This window comes from Xenopus laevis, chromosome 8S (assembly GCF_017654675.1).
Source record: "Xenopus laevis strain J_2021 chromosome 8S, Xenopus_laevis_v10.1, whole genome shotgun sequence".
In the NCBI taxonomy this organism is placed as follows: Eukaryota; Metazoa; Chordata; class Amphibia; order Anura; family Pipidae; genus Xenopus; species Xenopus laevis.
Window position 1 is genome coordinate 81,553,907 of NC_054386.1, and position 23,101 is coordinate 81,577,007.

General features: G+C 40.6%; 1 protein-coding gene across 2 annotated transcripts in view; it reads right to left on the minus strand.

The window, feature by feature from the left end:
* Window positions 1–23,101, minus strand: part of prrc2a.S (proline rich coiled-coil 2A S homeolog) — a 68,022-nt gene that overhangs the window by 13,491 nt on the left and 31,430 nt on the right. The window contains exons 13-20 of one of the 2 annotated variants that reach the window (XM_018233252.2): window positions 17,871–18,112; window positions 14,952–15,237; window positions 13,298–13,499; window positions 11,213–13,156; window positions 10,921–11,123; window positions 8,591–8,694; window positions 7,202–7,316; window positions 335–420 (exon numbers count right to left, since the gene is read on the minus strand). In XM_018233252.2, the coding sequence (XP_018088741.1) occupies window positions 335–420; window positions 7,202–7,316; window positions 8,591–8,694; window positions 10,921–11,123; window positions 11,213–13,156; window positions 13,298–13,499; window positions 14,952–15,237; window positions 17,871–18,112 (3,182 nt within the window). The remainder of the gene's footprint in view (window positions 1–334; window positions 421–7,201; window positions 7,317–8,590; window positions 8,695–10,920; window positions 11,124–11,212; window positions 13,157–13,297; window positions 13,500–14,951; window positions 15,238–17,870; window positions 18,113–23,101) is intronic. The other variant, XM_018233253.2, reaches the window with a different exon arrangement.

Below are 23,101 nucleotides of genomic sequence, written 5' to 3' on the forward strand. Positions count from 1 at the left end.
GGCTGATATCAATATTCTCACACTGAAGTGGGCGATATCGTGGGCCCTAGGGCCCAACGATCGGATCAGAACGGAGGCCAAACGGGTGGTCGTATCATGGGACCACATCAACGAAAAGATTTGGCCAAAATCCGATGAGATTTTATAACCTGCCCAATCGGCATCTGACCAACTTTCGGCCAGATATCGATCGGGAAAGCCTGTTCGGGGGCTCTACACACCGGCCCATAAGCTGCCGACAGCTTTTATCGGCCCGTGTATGGTCTTTAGTGTTATCCTACCTGCATTTTCTTCTTTGTTGCACTTTAACAAACCAGCAATAACTCTTTATTACCTCTGTGTTTATGGGGTCTTCATAGGAATTTATATTTTCCATCCATGGTTCCGCAGCATATGAGGAGCACAGCTTATCTCGGTCACCTGTGATAGCAAAAATGGTGGGAAGAAAGCAAAAGTTAGAAACAAGCATTAACAAAAAAAACCTGAGTGGAAAACAGATATAATAGGTGTTTACATATGCTTTTATTAATTTATTTTTGTTAGTTTACTTATGTACATGATCTAACTTGATCAGGTAATGTCTATTTTGTTTATAGTCAGCACCGTTTGGTGGTTGTAATCACATTTGTTCCTGTATCTCCATTTTCTCTGGAACGTTTAAGTGCATTACTATTATTATTATTTCTATATATTATTACTATATATTATTTAGGGATGCACCGAATCCATTATTTTGGATTTGGCCGAACCCCGAATTCTTCGTGAAAGATTCGGCCGAATACCGAACCGAATTTTCACATGCAAATTAAGGTGGGAAGGGGAAAACATTGTTTTGTGACAAAAAGTCACACGATTTCCCTCCACACCCTTAATTTGCATATGCAAATTAGGATTTTGATTCGGTTCGGCCAGGCAGAAGGATTCGGCTGAATCCGAATCTTGCTGAAAAAGCCCGGATTCGGTGCATCCCTAATATTACTATTTATTATAAATAAAAACATTTTCAGATGAAAGAAGATTCAGTGAACATATTTATAATTCTTTATTTCAAGACATTTCATGTACAATGAGGTAAAGAGCATATAAACTTTTAAAGAATACAATCAATAACAGTGGGGAAACTTTGCTGACATAAACACACACATATATGTACATAGACAAGGGCAGATTTGAAGAATTGCTAAACAAAAGTCTCCTTACTCAACATTAAGGCCTCAAACATTCATCTGGAGTGAAAAACAACAGGTCCTTGAGAAAGGACATACTTTAGTGACCAAGGCAAGTTAAGGAAACTCTCCTCAGGTGCATTTTTACAGGGGGGGGGGGGTTTAGCAAAAATTGCATCCCTGGAATTTCAAGGGTTTTGTAGCAACTACAAAATGCTAGAAAATATATCTCAAATGCATACTTTGTGCATTGCCTTACATTTCTGAATGTAAAGAATGTATAGAGACAAAAAATGTCCCTGTTCTGCCAGATCATACACTGACCAGCTCTCATAAAGATATAGTCTTAAGAAGGTGGCCATGACATGACGTAGAGATCCACTCATTTGACAATTTTGCCAAACAAGTGGATCTCTCCCCGATATGCCCGCATTGAAGTGGGTGATCGTTGGGCCCTAATAATGCATGCAATACGGGCGGTCAGATGATGGGACTGCATCAACGAACCCTGCCCAATTAATTGAATTTTTAAAATAATGCTGTCTAAATAGTGGTTATATTTATAACAAGCAAGGAGCTCTGTAAAGTCCAAAAATATGGAAACTATTATCGCTCCTCTATTTCCAATTGCAGGCATTACATTAATAGACACTTCTAAATTTAATGTGTAGAATTCACAAAAAAAATTTCACCTCTCAAATATTTTTGAATAAATTCCATTAGAAAGTGTTCTCTAATTAAAGTGACACTGTATCATTGAAAAAGGAAAATGTATGACATTTGTCTAATGTAGCCAGGCGTATTTTTCACCTCCTACATAATGCATCTTTCCTAATCTAATTTAAACCAATTTCAAATCTGCATGCTGCATGTGTAAATGCCTCTACCCTTCTGAGAAGGCATCAATAATATATTTAAACATTGCTGAAGGGATTTGCTACAATCACAAGAGCATTTATAAGGTTGGGCCCTATATTGGGCGGTAAGGTATGGATCTGTGTTCCAATTCGTTCTCACAGGTGCTCAGGTGACCCTGACCAGGCTTTTCAAGTTCTTCGCTATCAATTCAGCAAACCAACAAGAAAGGTCCTTTAACAAAAGTTGGAGCACCAATCGTTCTATAATGTATGGGCTCAAAGTCAAATTGTGAAAACAAAATTCAAACCTTATTCCTCCACCATCATTTTTAGAATCAGCCTTATGTATGTAGAAATAAAACATTCTTCTGGCAAGCATTGAATACAGTCTGGCAGACATGTTCAAGCAAAATTCACCATTCCAGAGGATTTATTTTCAATGCTCTGAAACATGAGTTCCATGCAGAATGCTGTCAACTTTGTAGAAAGATTCAACTAAATTGGAAAACTGGGGAGCAAACTACCAAATGAGGCTTAGGGGCACATTTACTTAGCTCGAGTGAAGGAATAGAATGGTTTTTTTTGGCTACTTTGACCATCAAATTGGCTACTTCAACCTTCGACTACGACTCGAACGATTCAAACTAAAAATCGTTCGACTATTCGACAGTCGAAGTACTGTCTCTTTAAAAAAAACTTCGACCCCCTACTTCGCCACCTAAAACCTACCGAACCTCAATGTTAGCCTATGGGGAAGGTCCCCATAGGCTTTCTAAGCTTTTTTTGGTCTAAGAAAAATCGTTTGATCGATGAATTAAAATCCATCTTTTCCTTTTAATGTTCGATCAAACGAATTGCGGTAAATCCTTTGACTTCGATGGATTTAAAGGAAAACTATACCCCCCAAACAATGTAGGTCTCTATAAAAAGATATTGCATAAAACAGCTCATATGTAAAATCCTGCTTCATGTAAATAAACCATTTTCATAATAATATACTTTTCTAGTAGTATGTGCCATTGGGTAATCATAAATAGAAAATTACCATTTTAAAAAATAAGGGCCGCCCCCTGGGATCGTAGGATTCCCTGTACTCACAAACATACCAACAAACCATACATGTAAGGTCACATGAGCCAATTAACAGACAGAGTTGTGTCTTTTGCTTCCACACTTCTTCCTGTTACAGTTAGAGTTGTAGTATTTCTGGTCAGGTGATCTCTGAGGCAGCACACAGACCATCACAAAATGGTGGCTCAAAGCAAGAGATGTAAAAGGACAATATTTACTTAAATATATATTCCAGTTTGGTAAGATTCATTAATATGCCACTTAATATGATATGAATTATCTGTTGCTTAAGTGTTCATTTTGGGGGTATAGTTTTCCTTTAACTTCGCCAGTCAAATATCGAGGGTTAATTAACCCTCGATATTCGACCCTAAGTAAATCTGCCCCCTAAGTGTTGAAAAATGCTAAATTACACACTTTGACTTGAGTAGTTATCATCATCATCATTTATTTATATAGCGCTGTCAAGATACGAGTAGTTGTATACTTAAGTGTGTTGAGGGCATCCTTGATTTAGAACGGCTTGGGGTTTTTATGGCTAAAACTCTAAGCAGTGTCATTCTCTAAGCAGTGTTATTCAGTTGGTTCTAAATGCTTCAAGTTACGTCTTGCATAAAAATTGCATCAATTTGAGGAATCAAAAGCATACTTTTGTGTCTTTATAGGTCCCTGGAAAGACCTCAACTTGAGTGTGTGGTGCAGTTTTGGGCCCTAGTTCTTAGAAAGGATATTTATGAACTGAAGACAGTTCAAGAGGCCTTGCCTTTAAACCAGAGGAACTGAACTTTCATGTGAAGCAGCAAAGGTGGTTTTTCACTATGAGGTTGTAGAATAACCCGCATATCAGTACAGAAACATCAAGTTTTCCCCATTTCTGTAGCAAGTGCAAAGTCTTATTTGCCCTGACCAGGATGGACGTGCCAATCAATATACTTGGCAAAGATTGAGACATAATGTAATCTGTTACAGAGAGAAATTCTAAAACCTGCTAGGGAAAACATAACCAGTACTGGGAGATATGGCTAGAACTAGAAGATACGGTTAGCACTAGATCAATAGGCAACAATTTGGTACCTGAAAAAGAATCAGGAACAAACTACAGTAAATACGCGCCTTAAAGGGGTGGGTTACCTTTAAAACTTTTAGTTCGATGTAGAGAATGATATTCAGAGACAATTTGCAATTGGTTTTCATTCTGTATTATTTTTGGTTTATGAGTTATTTACCTTTTTATTCAGCAGCTTTCCAGTTTGCAATTTCATCAATCTGATTGCTAAGGTCCACATTTCCCTAGCAACCACACACAGATTTGAATAAGAGACTGGAATATGAATAGGAGGGGGTCTGAATAGAAATGTGGGTAACAAACCGTACCGATAACAATAAATGTGTAACCTTACAGAGCTTTTGTTTTAAGATGGTGTCAGTGACCCCCCATTTGAGAGCTGGAAAGAGTTAGAAGATGGCAGAAAATAATTCAAATACTATAAAAAATGAAGGCCAATTGAAAAGTTGCTTAGAATTAGATTCTGTAACATATTAAAAGTTAACGATAAACCACCCCTTTAATTTAGATTGTCCTTCCAGCCTATCAGAAAACATTATTTTAAATAAAGAGGTTAAAAGCTATACAGGTGTAGCACAAACAAATGTGCAAAAAGACGCAGCTAAGCAATAAAAATATTATCATGAAGACTAATATGTTGTCAAGTTAACCCATCTATGTGAAACAAAAAGCAAACTATGTATATGTGTTAAAAAAAAGAGTGCAACCTCCACAATATTGTTCTATAGCTAAAACTTCACATAGTAAATCAAGGGAGAGTATGGGATTCTAGCTATCTCGGACTATCTGAGGAAGATGCATGGTCAGAACTTTTATTTTTTTTTCATGTATTCCCCAGGGCTTTTATGATGGACACAAACACCACAACTGTAGTCAATTAAAATTATTAATATAGTTTGGGAACAGCAACTATTTGATTATAACAGGAAATGGCAGTTCCTGTTTGCTTACCTGTTCTCTCGTTGTACTATAGGGATTAAATTAAGGCCCTCTTAAAGGATGTTGAACACAAAATCTGAGAGCAGGGCTGTCTCTTCACTGGTCAATTCTCTGCTTGGCACAGCAACAACCTTGTTCAGTCTCAATTACCAAATATATACCAATTAGAAACCAACTCAAATTGACCCATTAATGTGGAAAGGATAAACTGAGAGCCAGAAGAATACAATGTCATGCATCTCGGTCTGTATAGCAAGCTAAATCCATGTAACCCAGGCATGACATCATTTTCCCGGAGTCAGGGATAGTAAATGTTAGTACCCAACTTTGAACCCCTTTTCTTTTGCATGGCTGGTAATCAGGCACCACTAAGGTTAAAAAACTTTTAATTTTAAATGGTTTCTCATTTACACTCAGGATGTACATATGAATAGCAGATTCACAAACTGTATTATTTGTACAGAAATGTTAAGTGCTCATACTTCTTCTTATTTTCATGAGATAAGGCTCATATGTCATGGGGAAAAATTTTTTTTCAAAACGAATCAGTTAATAGTGCTGCTCCAGCAGAATTCTGCACTGAAATCCATTTCTCAAAAGAGCAAACAGATTTTTTTTATATTCAATTTTGAAATCTGACATGGGGCTAGACATATTGTCAATTTCCCAGCTGCCTCCAGTCATATGACTTGTGCTCTGATAAACTTCAATCACTCTTTACTGCTGTACTGCAAGTTAGAGTGATATCACCCCCTCCCTTTCCCCCCCCCCAGCAGCCAAACAAAAGAACAATGGGAAGGTAACCAGATAGCAGCTCCGTAACACAAGATAACAGCTGCCTGGTAGATCTAAGAACAACACTCAATAGTAAAAACCCATGTCCCACTGAGACACATTCAGTTACATTGAGAAGGAAAAACAGCAGCCTGCCAGAAAGCATTTCTCTCCTAAAGTGCAGGCACAAGTCACATGACTGGGGGCAGCTGGGAAATTGACAATATGTCTAGCCCCATGTCAGATTTTAAAATTGAAAATAAAAAAAATCTGCTCTTTTGAGAAATGGATTTCAGTGCAGAATTCTGCTGGAGTAGCACTATTAACAGATGCATTTTGGAAAAAAAACATGTTTTCCGATGACAGGATCCCTTTAAATGTTTATTGCAATAGTTCCCCTTTGGAAAATGTGCCTGTTGAAAAGCTCCAATTTTCTCTCTTTTGGCAGACAACAAATCTGTAAACCAGGGTCTGTGGAAGGTCCACTAAATGGACAAGCTGTTTGTGAACAATGAGTAATGACAGGCAGAGTATCTGTAACACTGTCTGTCAAAGAACAGTTAAGGAGCTCTGCAGTGCAGCTGCTTGTGGAACTATCATGATAAAAAGAGACAGATTCTGCACTTCAGAAATAATGTATAATGTATGGTTCCTTGGATGACTGGCAGGGTATCATCTTGAAAATGTAATAGCACAAACTGAACACAGCACATCATAATATATAAGTTTATGTAACCACGAAATTAGTCAGTAGTCATCGTACCAACAAAAGTCACAATTGTTTATTAGTGTGCGATACATACCGGAACACGTTGTGTGTTGCTTCTACATTGAACTTTGGTGAAACAGTTTTGGGGTTTTCATATTTTTGGTTTGAAATAAATATTACAACTCTTCTACTTCTTTTCATAATTCTGCATAAACTGCATTCTGCATTTGCCATAAAATGTATTCTGTTCCTGGTATTTTTCATAAGAAGAGAATGGTTCACATAAAACCTTTAATTTTTTTTAAATTTATTAATTCACAAATTGATGATGAAACTTTTAGCAAAACTAAAACAAGAGTACACTGAATGCGTTGTCAGACCTGTGCTTCGTACCCAGTAAGTACAAAACACATGCGCAGATAAGACAGGTAAGTGATGTGGGCGATGGCCATATCCACCTATGCCGTGTCCTAAAAAGGTGTACTGCTATTGTGTCTTGAGGACAAGTTTCACAGCCACGAACGTAAGGTTGTGGATAACGGAGGCCTGATTTTGTAGAAATTTTCCTACTACATATTTGCTCCACTTTGCAGTTCCTACTTAAAACTAGCAGACTTACTGCTCTTCTCTCTACTCCAGACACGTGGTGCCAGGGCTTCTGGCTGGTGATCTCGAACAACTTGCTGTGTCCAAGTGGTGGCATTCTTGCATACTCCATGTTGAATAATATCCTGCTAAACAATATAAATCATTAGAATACAAAACGCAAAATAGAAAAAAAAAACAAAAAAACAGTTGCTTAGGATTAGCCATTCTATAACATACTAAAAGTTAACTTAAAGGTGAAACAGCCCTTTAAGGGATGGTTGATCCGGTTTGGCATAAATGGCCTCTTTCACAACTCTTTCAAAACATCTGTCATCTTCGCCCAAAATATACACAATGATGTCTTTAACGGACTGTCCCTTTTCCCTTTTTTCTTGTCCTGAGGAGTTAGCCCTCTTATGACGGCAGCAATGTAGTCTTCCCAATGTACAGATCTGTGCAATCTTCACTACATTGGACAGCAAAGACCACAGACCCAGTCTAGATATCCACAAGTTTTCAAAGCTCCTTTAAGATGCTTGTATGCTTTGTCTTTAGCCTAGGCATTGATTGCCACAGTTTCAGCCCAATGGTGCAAAGTTCTTACAATCCCCAATTTATGTTCCAGATTGTGGTGGGAATAAAACAGCAAACAATGCTTAGTATGAGTAGCTTTCCTATATACTTAAAGATCCAGTTTCCCCCCTCTTTAATAACTATTGCAGAGACCCAAAAAACTGCTTGCTGCCTTTCACATCTTCCTCTGTTATCCACCGAGTTTGTGTGTTCAGTAAAGGCTGGAGCTTTATGTGTTTTAATACTGACCCAAGTGTTATCTACATAACTCAACCAATGACTTAGTGCTGTTCCATTGAAGGTGTTCAAGGCTTTGTCTTTTACTTCTTCCATGTAAAGGTCCGCTGTGACTGTACTACCCTTAAGGGTTTAAATGCTGGGGGATTCCCTACCACTAAGGAACTGAAGAAGCCACTCTGATGAGTGGTGAAACCTTTCAAGAAAGCTCAGAACGTCCAGTTGCTTTCTACAAGATACTGTATATCATGACCTGGATGAATGAATGTAAAGTTGAAAATAGGTTTTTCAGAGCTGACATTAGGTCCCTTTAAGACTGTGGCTGACAGGGGCAAAATATTATTCACATACAGAAGTTAGTGATGTAAAAATGACTTGAGCTGCAGCAACCCAGGAGGCAACAATCAGTCCAGCAATGAAAGAAATCAAGACATAAACTATCCTACATGTTCGGCATGACAGAAGAAAGTGGAGATTTAAGGTAGAACCAGACTATATATCAGGATGGAGGTATCAAGACCTTAGTTTCTTCTGTCTTGCTTCCATGGATGAAGGAAGACAAATCCATAATCCCGAAAGGGGATAATCTAGAAAAATATTTGTATCTCACCTCATGAGTGACTTCTCTGCTCCTGCGAAGTTGTGAATTTCGTTTAGGTAATGGTGTAGCTAATGTTTCACTGAGAAGTTTACTATGGCTGACAACAAAGGAGCCTGAAAGCATAAAACCAAAATAAGTTTACATATCGAACTCAATCTAAAAAAACCCTAATATATTGCTTTTACTATACACTTTGCTGTGTATAATATAAATTATAAATGTTCTTATTATTCACAGGACTAAAAGAATAAGATTTACAGATGTATTTATTTATTCCTATAAACCTTTATACAAGTTAATGATATACTAATACAAAATAATGTTGAGATTAATTTGTGCTTTGTCACATCATATGTCCCGTAAACAGAACAGGTACTGAATTACTGGTGAGTATCCCTGGTCAAACTTACAAACACTCATACTCACTAAGGCTCACTCAGAAATGCTTACAAATAGTGTTTTAAGAACCCATACCCATACCTCTGTAGTGTGTGTCACAAATGATGTTTGACTGAAACAATTATGGCTAAAGCTGGCCATAGATGTTGAGATTTTTAAAAGATCAGATCCTGAGACCACGATCTTCTCAGAACGATCGTACGAATTTACCATCAACTAAAAAGACCAATTTGCCAGGAAAACAAAGGGGAGCTGCCTGCTTGGCCCTGCAAACATAGAGAGATTGCACTGGGACCGACAAAGATTTTTTGACCTGGCCGATCAATTTCCTGACAGATGTCGGCCGAAAAATCGTAAAATGTACGATCGTTCTAATCCCACTAACCGCACGATAATTTCGAAGGATTGGTCGGACTTCCCTAAAATCGGCAAGAAGAGTTGTTGCGTCTATGGGGAGCTAAAGTGTTTCATCTCAACATGGCTATATATTCCACCTTCAACCTGCTAAAGTGGGTATATTCCCCTTTTCAACACTGGTTCAACGAATAGGGTGTGTGCTGATCAGTTGCTTATTGTTTTAATTATAAAATATTCATGGCTTTTGTAATTTCTTGAACTAAACAGGGGAAGGAAAAACTCAAAGTAAGCTACACTACAACTTTCTGGACCTTACAAGATGGTTAAAATAAATAACCAGTTTACAGAGAAGACTTCTGTACAAACAACCCCTGTCCTTCCCCACCTGCCATCTTTGTATGGCTTTAGTGACTTTAGGTGGTTTTCTCAGCCACCAATGCTGCCCAATATATCCAGTCAATAACAAGAATGTTGCACAAGTCCCTGCATGCATGAGATGGATTTCAGCCAGGAATTCAAACACACACATTTTCTGCCCAAACTCTGTGTTGTATGTTCATAATAAAGGGATAAAGTTCCCATCTGTAATGACACACACTGGTTGGCACTGGTCAGAATTAGAGGTTTTTCTGCTCCTCCGGCAGTAACAAAGCCTTGAATACCATATAAGCTTTAAGATAAGGCGACAGAAACTCTTTATACATTATTTTCATTACAAGCCATATAGGTTTCCTTCAGCACCTTCATACACACAAAGAGGACAATATAAAATCCTCTTATATTAGAGCATCTAACCCAATAGCAAGTTAGTGTAAACAAACTAAGAGATACTCTGAGCACTATAAATTAATTTTCTATTTTATATGGCTTCTGAGATATTAGCTGTTTTAGACAGTTTATGACTGCTAATGGCAGGCATTATGCTCAACAGTACTCTATTAAGTGAGAGTGTCAGCAACCCTGTCGATCCACTTTCTCTGCAATTTCTGTATAGTCAGTTAACCCAAGTGATACCGACTTTCTGGGAGTCATTTATCAACACAACAAACATCAAATGTCTGTTTGTTTTCACTGTTCTCCCTTAGGTGACAATCTGTTTTGTAAAAACTAGGTAGCATTGAAAGAGAGATGACACTACTTTAAAGTGTTGATAAGACAACAAGAGAAAGGCTTACACTACTTAATAGAGATGTCAGACAATTTGCAGATGTTAGGCGGAACAAAAATTAGAGCTACAGAAGGAAGGTATCAGTGTGATTAGAACTAAAAATTATGAACACAAATTACTATTTTACAAAGCCTAGGGTGGCAAGAAAAACATGTCATACTGTTTAAGTTATGGGATAAGGCAGCAAAGAAGAGAGGACAATATTATTGACAGTGGTGCATGTGTGTTTCTCTCTCACGGAGGACTATGTACTAGTCTTTAAAACGTTCAATTCATTTAAGAAAGATTGACAATACCACTTTATTTGAGGGCATTCCTAATACTGAGCTGAAACTGCATTATATTGCCATAAATATTACTTTTCCAGTTTAAGAACACACTTTCACTATAAACGAGTATCTGACGGAGCTCTTACCTGCAGCTGGTTGAATATGCCCAGGAGGTGAATCCAGATTATGACTGGTTCGTTTGCTATGCCTCTGACCAAGTTCACTGAGTGCCTGCTGAATTCCCACTGGGTTATGTATCACATGATCTACGCGGTATACAACGTTAGTTGTGGGTGTTGACTGGGGAAGAGGTAAGGAGGCAGGAGCACGTTCTTCATTTGATCTACCCCTGAGGGATAATGAAGAAATACACTGCAATGAAAGATGTTTATTTACTACTTTTTTTATATAGCTCAGTATCACATGAAGATAATTTACCCTTTGTTGCGAGGTGATGGCCAGCTTCTCTTGTCTCCACTCCTGCCAGTACCACCTCCCCTGTTAGCTCTTTGGCCAGCTGGGTGCATTGGTCTACGATTTTGCCTTTCCATGACTGGTCTCTGGCTGGAGAAGCTTCTTTTTGACATATCTCTTTTCTGGTCTTTTACACATGTAACATTTAATGTAAGTGCCGATTCACTGCCATTTTGGACTGGCACTTCACCCCTTTCCTTCTTTTCTGTAAAATCACTGCTTTCTGATGCAGTCTCCCATTCCTCATTTGCCTGGTCTGAATTAGCATTGCAAGGTTCTGGGGATTTAAGTCCTCTACGGGGAACAGCACGTTCCTCTTCACTTTGCCTAGATCTTTGGGGCTGTTCCTGTGCTACTGTAATTTGTTGAGACGGAGTCTGTGCTCCTGCACCATTTCCTGCTCTTGCTGCATTCTCCCTTTCCTGTTTCAACCTTCGAAACCGTGGTGGCTTATCTTGTTGCTGGGGTCTACCATGGTGACGCCTCCTTCGTGGTGGCTGTTGTGGATGCTCCTCTCCAGCTGTAGATGGAACTGCTGAAAAAGCCACTTTATCACTTCTCCTTTCTGGTTTATGTGCCTGTGGTGTTGCCTGGGATGGAGGAAGCAGAGGCTGAGGTGGCTGATATTTAGGATGTGGACTAAAGGTTACCATGGATGTTCCACCCCTTCCTCTTCTGGAGGGCACACCTCTTGGGGTGAATGTACGTCCTCTGCCAGAGTCTTTCCCCTTTTCACGTGGACGCTGACTAACTGAATTAGAAGTTTCTTTTTTCTGCTGGAATTGCACACTTTTGGCCACCTGGTTTTCAGAAACAGCAGGCTCTGTCTCACTTCCAGTCTCTGATCCCCGCTGCCGCCTTCTTTTGGGCACCTCTTCATACTCAGAGCCCTCACTTCTTGTCTCACTAGTGTTGCGTTCACGACCATCTGTTCGTCCAGATGACTTACCATCTACATTTCCATCTTCTCGATAGAAAGGGCTTTCCTTTCTATAGCCCCCACGAAACTCATGACTTCTTCCTCTCCCACCTCTACTTCGTCCAGAATATGCCCCACGGAATCCCCGTCCTCTGGAAAAATACTCTCCTCTTCCACGGCCACGTCCTGTTGGAACCATGGCTACTGATTCTCTAGCAGGAAGTGTAGTACCTGCAATTTCATACCTCCTCCTCAACGGAGATCCAGCTGCCTCCTCTGCCTCCCTATCTGACTGATTAACTTGTTTATTTTTCTGTGACTCTGATGCAACAAGAGGAATTGGACTTGTCTTATTCTCTTGGGTAACTGTTCCCTCTATCCTACCTCCTCTTTTGATAGGTCCTGCCCTACGTTGTGTAGTCATCTGAGCCTGTGATCCAAATTTAGCTGCAGTTTCCTCTTGCCTCCTACTACCCCCCACTCCAGGTCTAGGACCCCATCGTGTCTCTGTTTTGGATTCCCGCCAAGAAAGTGGCTTATGGTAATCTGGCCTGCTAGACTGTAAGGTTCTTTCATGTTTTGGTTCATCCTTGGCAATTTCCTTTTTGTCCTCTTTGTGACGCATACTGGTTATCTCCTCTTTGGTAGGGGCTTCTGGCAAAGGAGGAGCGGCAGCAGCCTCTCTTCTTAGTATGACAGTCTCATCATTCCGTCTACGAGCCTGTGGCAAAGGGGCCGATGGAGTGGATGGCTGAGTAGTAGCTGAATCGGGATGTTTTTGTTCACTGGGCTGAGGAGGAGGGGTTGGCGTAGATTTATGGTTGTGTAGATGGTGCCAGGTATGTTGTTCATCTGTAGAATAATGGTGGCCAAAATGTGCCTGCTGAGCAGTAGCAGCAGAATTTTCTGGATATGTGTTGAAGTTGCCTGAATAAGAGGGTGGCTGAATACTCTGGGAAGCAACCATGCGAGCAGGAGGTGTGTTACTTCTATACAAAAACATAATTAAAATGGGAAAAAGAGGGGTTCATTAAAAAATTAAACATTGACAGACAATCTGCATAATTTTTGAACACAAAGACTATATATGACATCCAGATAAATTAATCTGAGGTATTATTTCCTTTTACCTTATTTCCCTGTTGTTAACCTCTATATTTTGTCGCATAGGTGACATGAGAGGCCTTGCTTCAGGAGGATTAAACATTTCGCCTCCCCATAAAAGTTTAGGGTCTGTAGGTGGCGTTGTCCGTTCCCTCATCAGTGAAGGGTGACGCTCATACCCATCCGATCCAGAGCCACCGCTGTCTGAACGCTCTCGAGTCATCAGTCCTAGCATTAAATAAGAGGGAGTTTGGGTAAACCTGAAGAATAAGATGACCTTTATTATATAATTCAGTTTACAGTGTGAATGCAAAGCCTAAGCCTTTCAGGTTTAAAGGTAACTAATTCTGCCTTTAGTTTCGGAGACTGTTACTGCAGTCAACCCAATAAGCTTGTGAATCTTTTAAATAGGGATGCAACCAGGCCTGGATTTGTGGAAAGGCCACCAAGGCCTGGGCCTAGGGTTGAAGGATTTTAGGGGGTGGCATGCTGCCCAACAACACCCACACTGGATGCGCAGGAGATACAATCATTTTTTTTAATTTCCCATGCTCCAATCCCCATTGCTCAGGTCCCGAGCAATGGGGAATAAAGGGGCGACGAAACGCATTGGGCCTGGTATGTAAATCTGGCCCTGTATACAACAAATCCAGGATTCAGGATTTTTTGACATTATTTGGCTGAATCCATCTATCTGACAAAACCAAACCCTTAAATAAAATCTTTTTCACAAGGAAATTGGGGAGAGAGGGAGGGGCGTATTTCTAGATGCACAGTGCATGGTTCTTTTTACATTTCCTAGCCCTTAATAGCATATGCAAAGCAGGGTTTTGGGTTTGGATTCACTTTGGGATTCCAAACTCCAAAACATTGGATTTGGTGCATCCCTACTTTTACACAGTTTACACTTTATTTTTCTCTAAATAAGTGGATGTTTATAGGTCACAAGATGCACTGAATATTTCATTTAGTATGATCACTGTGGGCATCTCTAACACTGGCTGCGTCTATTGCCTCACTGCCAGTTGGTTCTCTTAAAGTTAAACATCTGATCAGTATTTCCAGAGCAAGGGGCATCTCAGATACACCTGAACCCTGTAAAGGATATTTTCTAAGAAGCACCTTCGATACAAGTCTTCTGTCTGTATGGTACATGTCAGAGAATGACAGAGCATTTAGGAGATACATCTCCAAATTTAGACTAACAGTCCTATTTCTAGAGTAATGTTTCTATACAAGCAACCAAATTGCAGTGTGAAAATAAATACATTTCCATCCTTACCCATACACATTAATAATGGAATAAGAGAAGAGTTGTACACTCTATTTTATGCTTTATACCCTGATGACTGAATAAACCAAATTCTACAAAAAGTACTAGGTTTCAGCTAAATGCCAGAAATCTTGACAAGTACTCAACTCAATTTCTATCCTAACCACTGAGTGGCGAATCAATATTTAGATATTTTCAAATTTATGTTTTCCAAAAACCCTATTAAAATCTGGCAACGTCTAATGTTGTGAATAGGAAACGTATTTTCAAGAATAAATGGAACAACGTGTTTTCAGTGATTATGAAAAACTTTCATCGAGTTTAACTTTTAGTTCCACATAACATACACTTTTTCTTTTGGTGCACACACAAAAAATTCTCCCTCTCCCTATTTTGATTCCATTCACCTGAAGGGTGTACTCCTGCAGTAGGCGTATAGTAGTCCAAGGGTCTTCCTTGCATAAGGCGGGGGTCAATTAAATGCGGCACCATTACCCAGCGAGGATCGTAGTTCACATGAGAAGGTAAGGGTGCAGGAGGTGGTTGTGGAGCTGTCCTTCCCAGTGAACCTCCACTGTACAGTGCTTTCTGAGGAGGCTGTGAAGGAGGAGCTGGAGCCTGTTGACCTGGAGGTCTAACTGAAGCAGAAGGGTTAGGTTCCCTGCTCTGCTGCCACTGCTTCATGAGCTGCTCCTAAGACAAAGAAAATACGAAGAACAGATATTACATTATTACTATTCTTTTAGCACTGTAACATTCCTTGATTTTGTGAGTGATGTTCGGGGACAGGAGTAAGAATGACGGCGATAAGAGCATGCTATGGCAAAATTTCAGGCCATGCCCATTTTGGAAGAGACACCCCCAATAAAATACTCACCATTTTAGAGATACACCCTTAGTAAATATACACATCAATGTAGTGGCAATTTTATGTAAATATCCCAGTACTGATAGCAGAGTGACACAGTGGCAATTTAATATATAATACCTCCAGGAACTCATAGCAGAGTAACAAAATGGCAATTTCATTTACAAGTAAATTATTATATTATACAAAGGATAGAACTGAACGTCAAAGGAAAAGTGTACAGCATGAAAAACTGCAGGCTGGAGGTAAACAGTGAAATGATCCTGCTCAAATAAACACTGAAGACTCCTTGCCTAAGGGTGAAGACACACTGAGCTACTAGTAGCAGCTACTTGATGTAGCTACAAAATGCCAAACAATTACCCTGCCATAGACAGTAATGAGAATTGCCTCTGCTAAAACATATTTTCCCCATATGTAATATAAGGCACTACGTTTGCCCAAGAGCAGTAACCCATGACAGCCAATAAGATTCTTGCATTTAAACAGGTGACTAGTAAATGCTACCTGCTGATTGGCTGTTATGGGTTACTGCCCCTGGGCAAACTTAGTGCCTTTTATTACATAACCCCAAACGTGTCTTAACAAAGCCAATTATCACTATGGTCTATTTTGTAGCCATGACAAGTAGCTGCTACTAGTAGCTCTGTGTGTCTTCACCCTTACTGTTACTTGAAGTGAAGTGGGCACAACAATCTGATCACAATACCATGAATACGGGAAGTCGAACCAAGGACCTCATCATCAAACCGACTGATTTTTAAATGTGGCCAATTTTCAGCCACATACTGATTAGGGGAAGAACATCAGAGAGCCTCGTACACTGATGTTCTTTGGGATCAGGAATTAACAAGAAGTACTGATATGAAAACAGCTACACATTCTTTTTAGTTCCAGAAATAACAAAACCAATAGTTATGTCTTACTTAAAAGTTTTGCTCAATGTTTGTTTAGCACAAGCCCTATTCATTTAGCATTAGGCTTGTGACACATGGGCAGATTCGGGGGCAGATGTGCTTCGTTTTCCAAAGTAGCCTGAAGTTTCCTCGTGAGGCAACTTCGGAAAACGAAGCGCCGCATGAGCTTTAGCGCAGGCGACTTTTCATTATAGCAGACGGGAAGACACGCAAAGGCAGTTGGGGGAGATTGTCGCCCAGAAGAAAAGGCGATTAAATCTCCCCGAATCTGCCTGTGTGTCACAAGCCTTAGAGGTTTATACTGTCCTTTTAGGGTGGTGGCAGAAGGGGAGATAAGTCACCCAGCGATAAATCTTCTCAACTTCGGGCAACTCCCAGAAATGCCTTCCCGTCTGCGATTCGTATTCTTGCCGGTGGGAATGCATTTCGAGATATTAGTCACCCGAATTAGAGAAGATTTGTCGCTGGGCAACTATTCTCCCCATCTGCCACCACCCTTACAGTAATGAGGTGGCTGTGAAAGAGCTGACACAAATGTGGCTGCCTTAATGTTGCAATTTTAAAATGAAATATAAAAAATCAACAATTTTCTCTTCTAATTAAACGAAACTCAGTGCATGATTCTGTGTAAGAAACACCATTAACTGATGCATATTGGAAAATATGTTTCCCTATAACAATATCTTTTAATTCACTGAGGTTGCCTAACAAATTGGCATACCCCAGTCAGTTAGGCTTTCGGTGTCTTTTAAGTATGCTACACAAAATGCTGCATTCTTTTTAGAATACATGATTATGTAGTCAGTTATTAATGTTTCTTGGTGCCCTACTTTAACTGCAGCCATAAAAAGATTTTTTAGAATACTTCTGCAAGTGGTGCAATACCCGCTGACCATGTCAACTGTGGACTCAATACTAAAATACCTCCAGCCCAGATGCCAAGCCCTATTTTCTACAAACTTTGCACTCCTTTTCACACAAGAATAAGCTAACCATACACAGGATTCTGATTTGGCTGATAAAAACCAAGTTGCTAGCTTATTGGCCTGTGTATGGGTCCCAACATCAGGCTGCATATCTATCTATTTAGGCAGATTTGAATATTGTCAGTGGAGAAAGGAATTGAATAGTCTTTGCAGTTCTCTTCCAGCTGGTCTCCAGAGGCCACTATTATGACCTGATCAGTGTTTTGGGAGTGTGGAAGGAAACTGAAGTATCTAGAAAAAACCCACACAAGCATGGGGAAATCATACTAACTTCTTGCATATGGTGCACTTGTTAGAATCAATCCTAAAATCTCAAAAACTGCAAGGCAACAAATATTATAAATGTATAGGAGAGAAATGACTTGTATGTGTAAATTATTTCAAATAAATACATTTTCATTTGTAGTGTTTTCTGGTTTTCAAGAAGGCATTATTTTAGCATAATTCTCAACTCCCTACTTACATTTGACTAAAAAATTTTTCTTATTCCCACAATCTCTAATTCTCATAAATAGATTCTAAATCACAATTGTAATACTCTGTGAGTAGCATTACCTGCTGTTGCCGTTGGAAACGAGGTGGCAGGCTCTTCTGAAATTTAGCATATCCACTCTGTGAAGGACCGGCTGGAGGTGGGCGGCTTACTGAAGGAGGTGCTGAAGGAGGTGCTGAAGGAGGTGCTGAATCTGGTCGAGATGGTGCAGCAACAGACTCTCCTTTTACTTGTGGAACCTCAGGTACTAAAGGAGATATTTCAGGATATGGTATAGATACTGTAGACAGTAAGGCCTCCATTTCTAGGAAAGAAACAACGTTTCAGGAGAAAACTTCAAAGCTATTACTGTTATGGCATTTTTAAGGTTTTAATCTTCCAATCATTAGAAAACACATAAAAGACATATACAAGAAAATAAAGATTTTTGATTACCAATAGCTCAGTAATTCAAACAGGTCTTATGTGCATGTTTCATATATTAAGTGAAAAAGATAACAAGCCTAGTCCTGGGCATATCTATGTGACAGCCTGCATGCACTTTGTGGATTTACATTGAGAACGATAATAGGGGTAATACTGGTCCAGGAAGCCCAACATTGACCTAATCTGGACTGTCTGGACTTCACGTTACAATGCTACTCAGCCTAATTGCTGTGGGCCCTTAGTTACTTGTGCACTAAAGCAGCAAGTTATGATTAGGGATGGACCCAATCCACGATTTGTGATACGGCCAAATACCAAACCGAATCCGATTTTGCATATGCAAATTAGGGACAGGAAAGGAAAAACCTTTTTACTTCCTTGTTTTGTAAAAAAAAGTCACGTGATTTCCCTTCCTGCCCCTAATTTACATATGCAAATTAGGATTTGGTTCAGCCAGGCACTAGGATTTGGTCAAATCCTGCTAAAAACGGGCGAATCCGGAACTGAATCCTGGATTTGGTGCATCCCTAATTGTTAGCATAGAGTAGCAATTTTGTTGTATTAAGAGGAAACACATTTTCTCTTTCATGTAACTATTTATTTGTTGGGGCTAAATCTGAAGGCCAAATAACTTTCTTTGACCACTACAGACGTCTAAGGGAAACTTTGAATTGATTCAACACAGCAGTATTTAAAAAAAGGATATTTTGTGTACTCACCGTTAAATCTCTTTCTCTTCAGTCGCTTGGGGGACACATGGACAGTAGGGTATAGCTGGTATCAGGAGGAGGACACAACAATATGAATAATTAACTAGCTCCTCCTCTGCTGGCTATACCCCCTCAGCAGGCGGAGCCCAGTCAGTTTTTTTTTTACCAAAGTACTCATATAACTCGAATAAAACTTAACCTAAGAAGGCAACATAATGAATAATTACCAGACCATGTCTGATTGGCAGAATGCCCCCTATCCAGGAAGGGAAGCCCTGTGTCCCCCAAGCGACTGAAGAGAAGGAGATTTAACGGTGAGTACACAAAATCTCCTTTCACCAGTGTCTGCTTGGGGGACAGTGGGGACGTACCAAAGCTATCCCCTTGTATAGGGCGGGAAGGATAGGTCTATGTGGAAGATGCCACTGCGGCTTGAAGAACCTTCCTGCTGAAGCGTGTGTCAAAAGTCGCAAAGGTATCGAAATGGTAGAATTTTGCAAAGGAGTGGAATGATGTCCACGTAGCTGCTTTGCACAGCTGCTCAGCCGAGGCTTGATTCCGGAAGGCCCAGGACGTGCTCATCCCCCTGCCTTGACCCCTGGTGGGGGGTGTTTGCCCCCTTGTCATGTATGCTTGTTGAATGGCCTGTCTAATATAGCGTGAAATGGCAGCCTTAGAGGCCGGAGTTCCATGTAGGGGTCCCCCTGGAACAACAAACAGAGCATCTGTCTTGCGGATGTCTTTAACACTATGCAAATAGAACTTGAGAGCTTGTACCGGATCCAGAGAGTGCAGTGCCACTTCCTTAGGGTTGGACGGTGACGGACAGAAGGTTGGTATGGTGATCTCTTGATTGAGATGAAAAGATGAAACTACCTTTGGGAGAAAGTAAGGTATAGTATGAAGTACCGCTCTGTCCTGATGATTGCACAAGCGATGAGCTCTGAAACTCTTTGTGCCGACGCAATTGCTAGTAGGAATACCGGTTTCCAGGTAAGCCACTGTAATGGATTCAATGCCAAAGGCTCAAAAGTTGGATCCTGAAGGGCTCGCAATACCAAGGTAAGGTCCCATGATGGAACAGGTGTTCAAATTGGAGGCGCTATGTGAGCCACCCCTTGCATAAAGGTCTTGATATCCGGGAGGAGGGCTAAGCGCTTCTGGAAAAGAATAGATAGAGCTGAGACTTGGGACTTTAGTGATCCCATCGATAGGCCCATGGATAGTCCTTCCTGTAGTAATTTGAGAAGGTTGGAGATGGAAAAACGTTCGAAAACCTTGTTGTGTCGAGTACACCAGTCCTGGTATGTGCCCCATACTCTGTGATAGGTCTTTGCTGACACAGGTTTGCGTGCTGCCCGCATAGTCTTCACCACTTTGTCAGAGAACCCCTTAATCTTTAGAATGTGGGTTTCAGGAGCCACGCCGTCAAGTTGAGACTTTGTGGCTTTGGATGAAGAATGGGCCCTTGAGAGAGAAGATCCGCCAGCAGAGGGAGGCTCCAAGGTTCCTCTATCGAGAGATTGAGGAGGTCTGAGAACCATGTTCGCCGTGGCCATCTGGGAGCTATGAGGATGAGTGTTGTCTGTTCTCCCTGAAGCTTTCTTAATGTCCTTGTAATAAGAGGGTTTGTTGGAAATGCGTAAGCAAGTTGAAAATCCCACTTTGATGATAGAGCGTCCACGCCTAAGGCTAGAGGATCCCGGTACCTGGCGAAGAACGTTGATACCTTCCGGTTCTGCCGGGTGGCCATCAGGTCCACCTCCGGTACTCCCCATCTTGCTATTATCTCCTGGAATATTTCCTGGTTTAGTGACCACTCTCCTGAGTCTAGTGATTGTCTGCTTCAGGAAGTCTGGTTTGGTTGGCTTCCGCCCAGTGGAAAATGAGCTTGACCTCGTTTAGTGTCCTTCTGCTCCTTGTTCCCCCTTGATGGTTTATGTAAGGAGGAAGGGGGGGGGAGGTAGTCCGTCGTTGAGGGAGAGAGGCATACTTACATTTTGCAGCCCTCAGGTCTCCCTTAGTCTTCCGGCCAGTCTGCTCTCCCCCTGTGAAGGGAAGGAGAGTTTAGGTGGACTGGATGGTAGGTGTTCAGTACACTCTGTTACCCCGGAGACAATCCCACGTAGGAAGATATCGGTCCATACTACCTACTCAGTGTTGGGGTGCCGAATCTCTCCAGGTGTCAGACAAGCTGATTGAATAGGAAACATCCTCCTCCTGACAACACAACAAAAAACTAACTGGGCTCCGCCTGCCGAGGGGGTATTGCCAGCAGAGGAGGAGCAAGTTAATTATTCATATTGTTGTGTCCTCCTCCTACTGGTACCAGCTATATCCCACTGTCCCTGTGTCCCCCAAGCAGACACTAGAGAAAAAAAATAAACAATTATTTAATTTGGTTAACAACGGCTTAACAAAAAGGGAGATTTGTTTTTGTTGTTCAAAAGTTTCTATGTGTTACCAAAAGTTTATAGGAATATACAACTGTCAAGTTTCTTGCTCAAGTAGTTTGACTACACCCATGCTGACCAAACAAATTCAGATGACTATTCTTTGGAATTTGTAAGAGACCTTCTTATGTTAGCACTACCACTTCATTATTTTGAGCAAATGTAAGGACTGTAATGTTTGGGGTTTTTATGTTTGTTTTTAGTTTTGTTAAAAATGCTAAATATGATAAAACTAGAGTGCAATACTTGGATGTCAAGAACTAGCAGAATAAGGATAAATTGGAGTATTAGTGGTTCAGAAAATCAACTAAAAACAACTGCAAGCCACCATCTAAGCAATTTCTTTAATTATTTGCGTTATGCTCAAATGTTGTGTGAATTAACTCAGATCCAACTATTACTGATTAGCAATTAAAAGAGATAGGAGAAAGATTTGCACAGTGGGGTTACACAGATCAGGGAGAATATCAAGTCGTAACACCATTACAAAGGTTAACAACAAAATTATCTTTACTCTAATGTACATAATTGCTGCAAACTATGTCAGTTCATTAAATGGAAACTATCGTAAAAATGAAAATTCAATATTAGCTTCCTCATACTGAAGTAAGAAACTTTCTAAGTACAATCAATTAAAGATTCTGCATTGTTTTTAAATAATCAAGTTTATATTAACTTTTCCTCTCTCAGCATCTGTTTTTCTTCATTCTGTCTTCATGCAGCAGTTGGGTTTCAGATATTCACTGACAGTTAGATCCAATATATCTTATAAAGGGTGGGGGTCCCTTTCCTACCAGATGTATTAGAGCTCACTTAAATAACTGATTCTAGTACAGACAAAATCTAACAAAATAACTGCCTTTTGCACAAATTCTGCATGTAGTGAGACATGATTTCTGGTGATTTTAATAGAGTGAGCTCTACAACATCTTCTAGGCAAAATGAGCTCCCTTATAATATATATTGCAGGGCTGTCCAACTGGCGGCCCACGGGCTCTGTGGCCCCCCACATGCTGTGTCTGTTTACCATAAGTAAAATTTAAAATGTATCACTACAGAGACTAACTGGCCCCTGCATTGTTTAAACCTCAAATTCAGACTCTAATCCCCTGTATTGTTCACACTTGTGACACCTCTATTGTTCACACCTTAAAGCCCTGTACTGTTCACACCTGAGACCCAGACTGAAACTGTCCACATTGTTCACCTGTTCACACCTTATTCAAAATGCTAATGGGGCACCAGCACTGTGTCACTGTATGTAGTACATAATAGACTGATAGCTTTCCCTGTCTCCTGCTCTGTTCTGCCTTCCCTCCCTGTGTGCTGCTAGGGTGTGCCATTCTCTACTTGCCCAGTGCTGCTTGTGTGTGCCATTCTCTGCTTGCCCAGTGCTGCCTGTGTGTGCCATTCTGTGCTTCCCCAGTGCTGCTTGTGTGTGCCATTCTCTGCTTGCCCAGTGCTGCTTGTGTGTGCCATTTTCTGCTTGCCCAGTGCTGCCTGTGTGTGCCATTCTCTGCTTACTCAGTGCTGCTTGGGTGTGCCATTCTCTACTTGCCCAGTGCTGCTTGGGTGTGCCATTCTCTGCTTGCCCAGTGCTGCCCGTGTGTGCCATTCTCTGCTTCCCCAGTGCTGCTTGTGTGTGCCATTCTCTGCTAGCCCAGTGCTGCTTGTGTGTGCCATTCTCTGCTAGCCCAGTGCTGC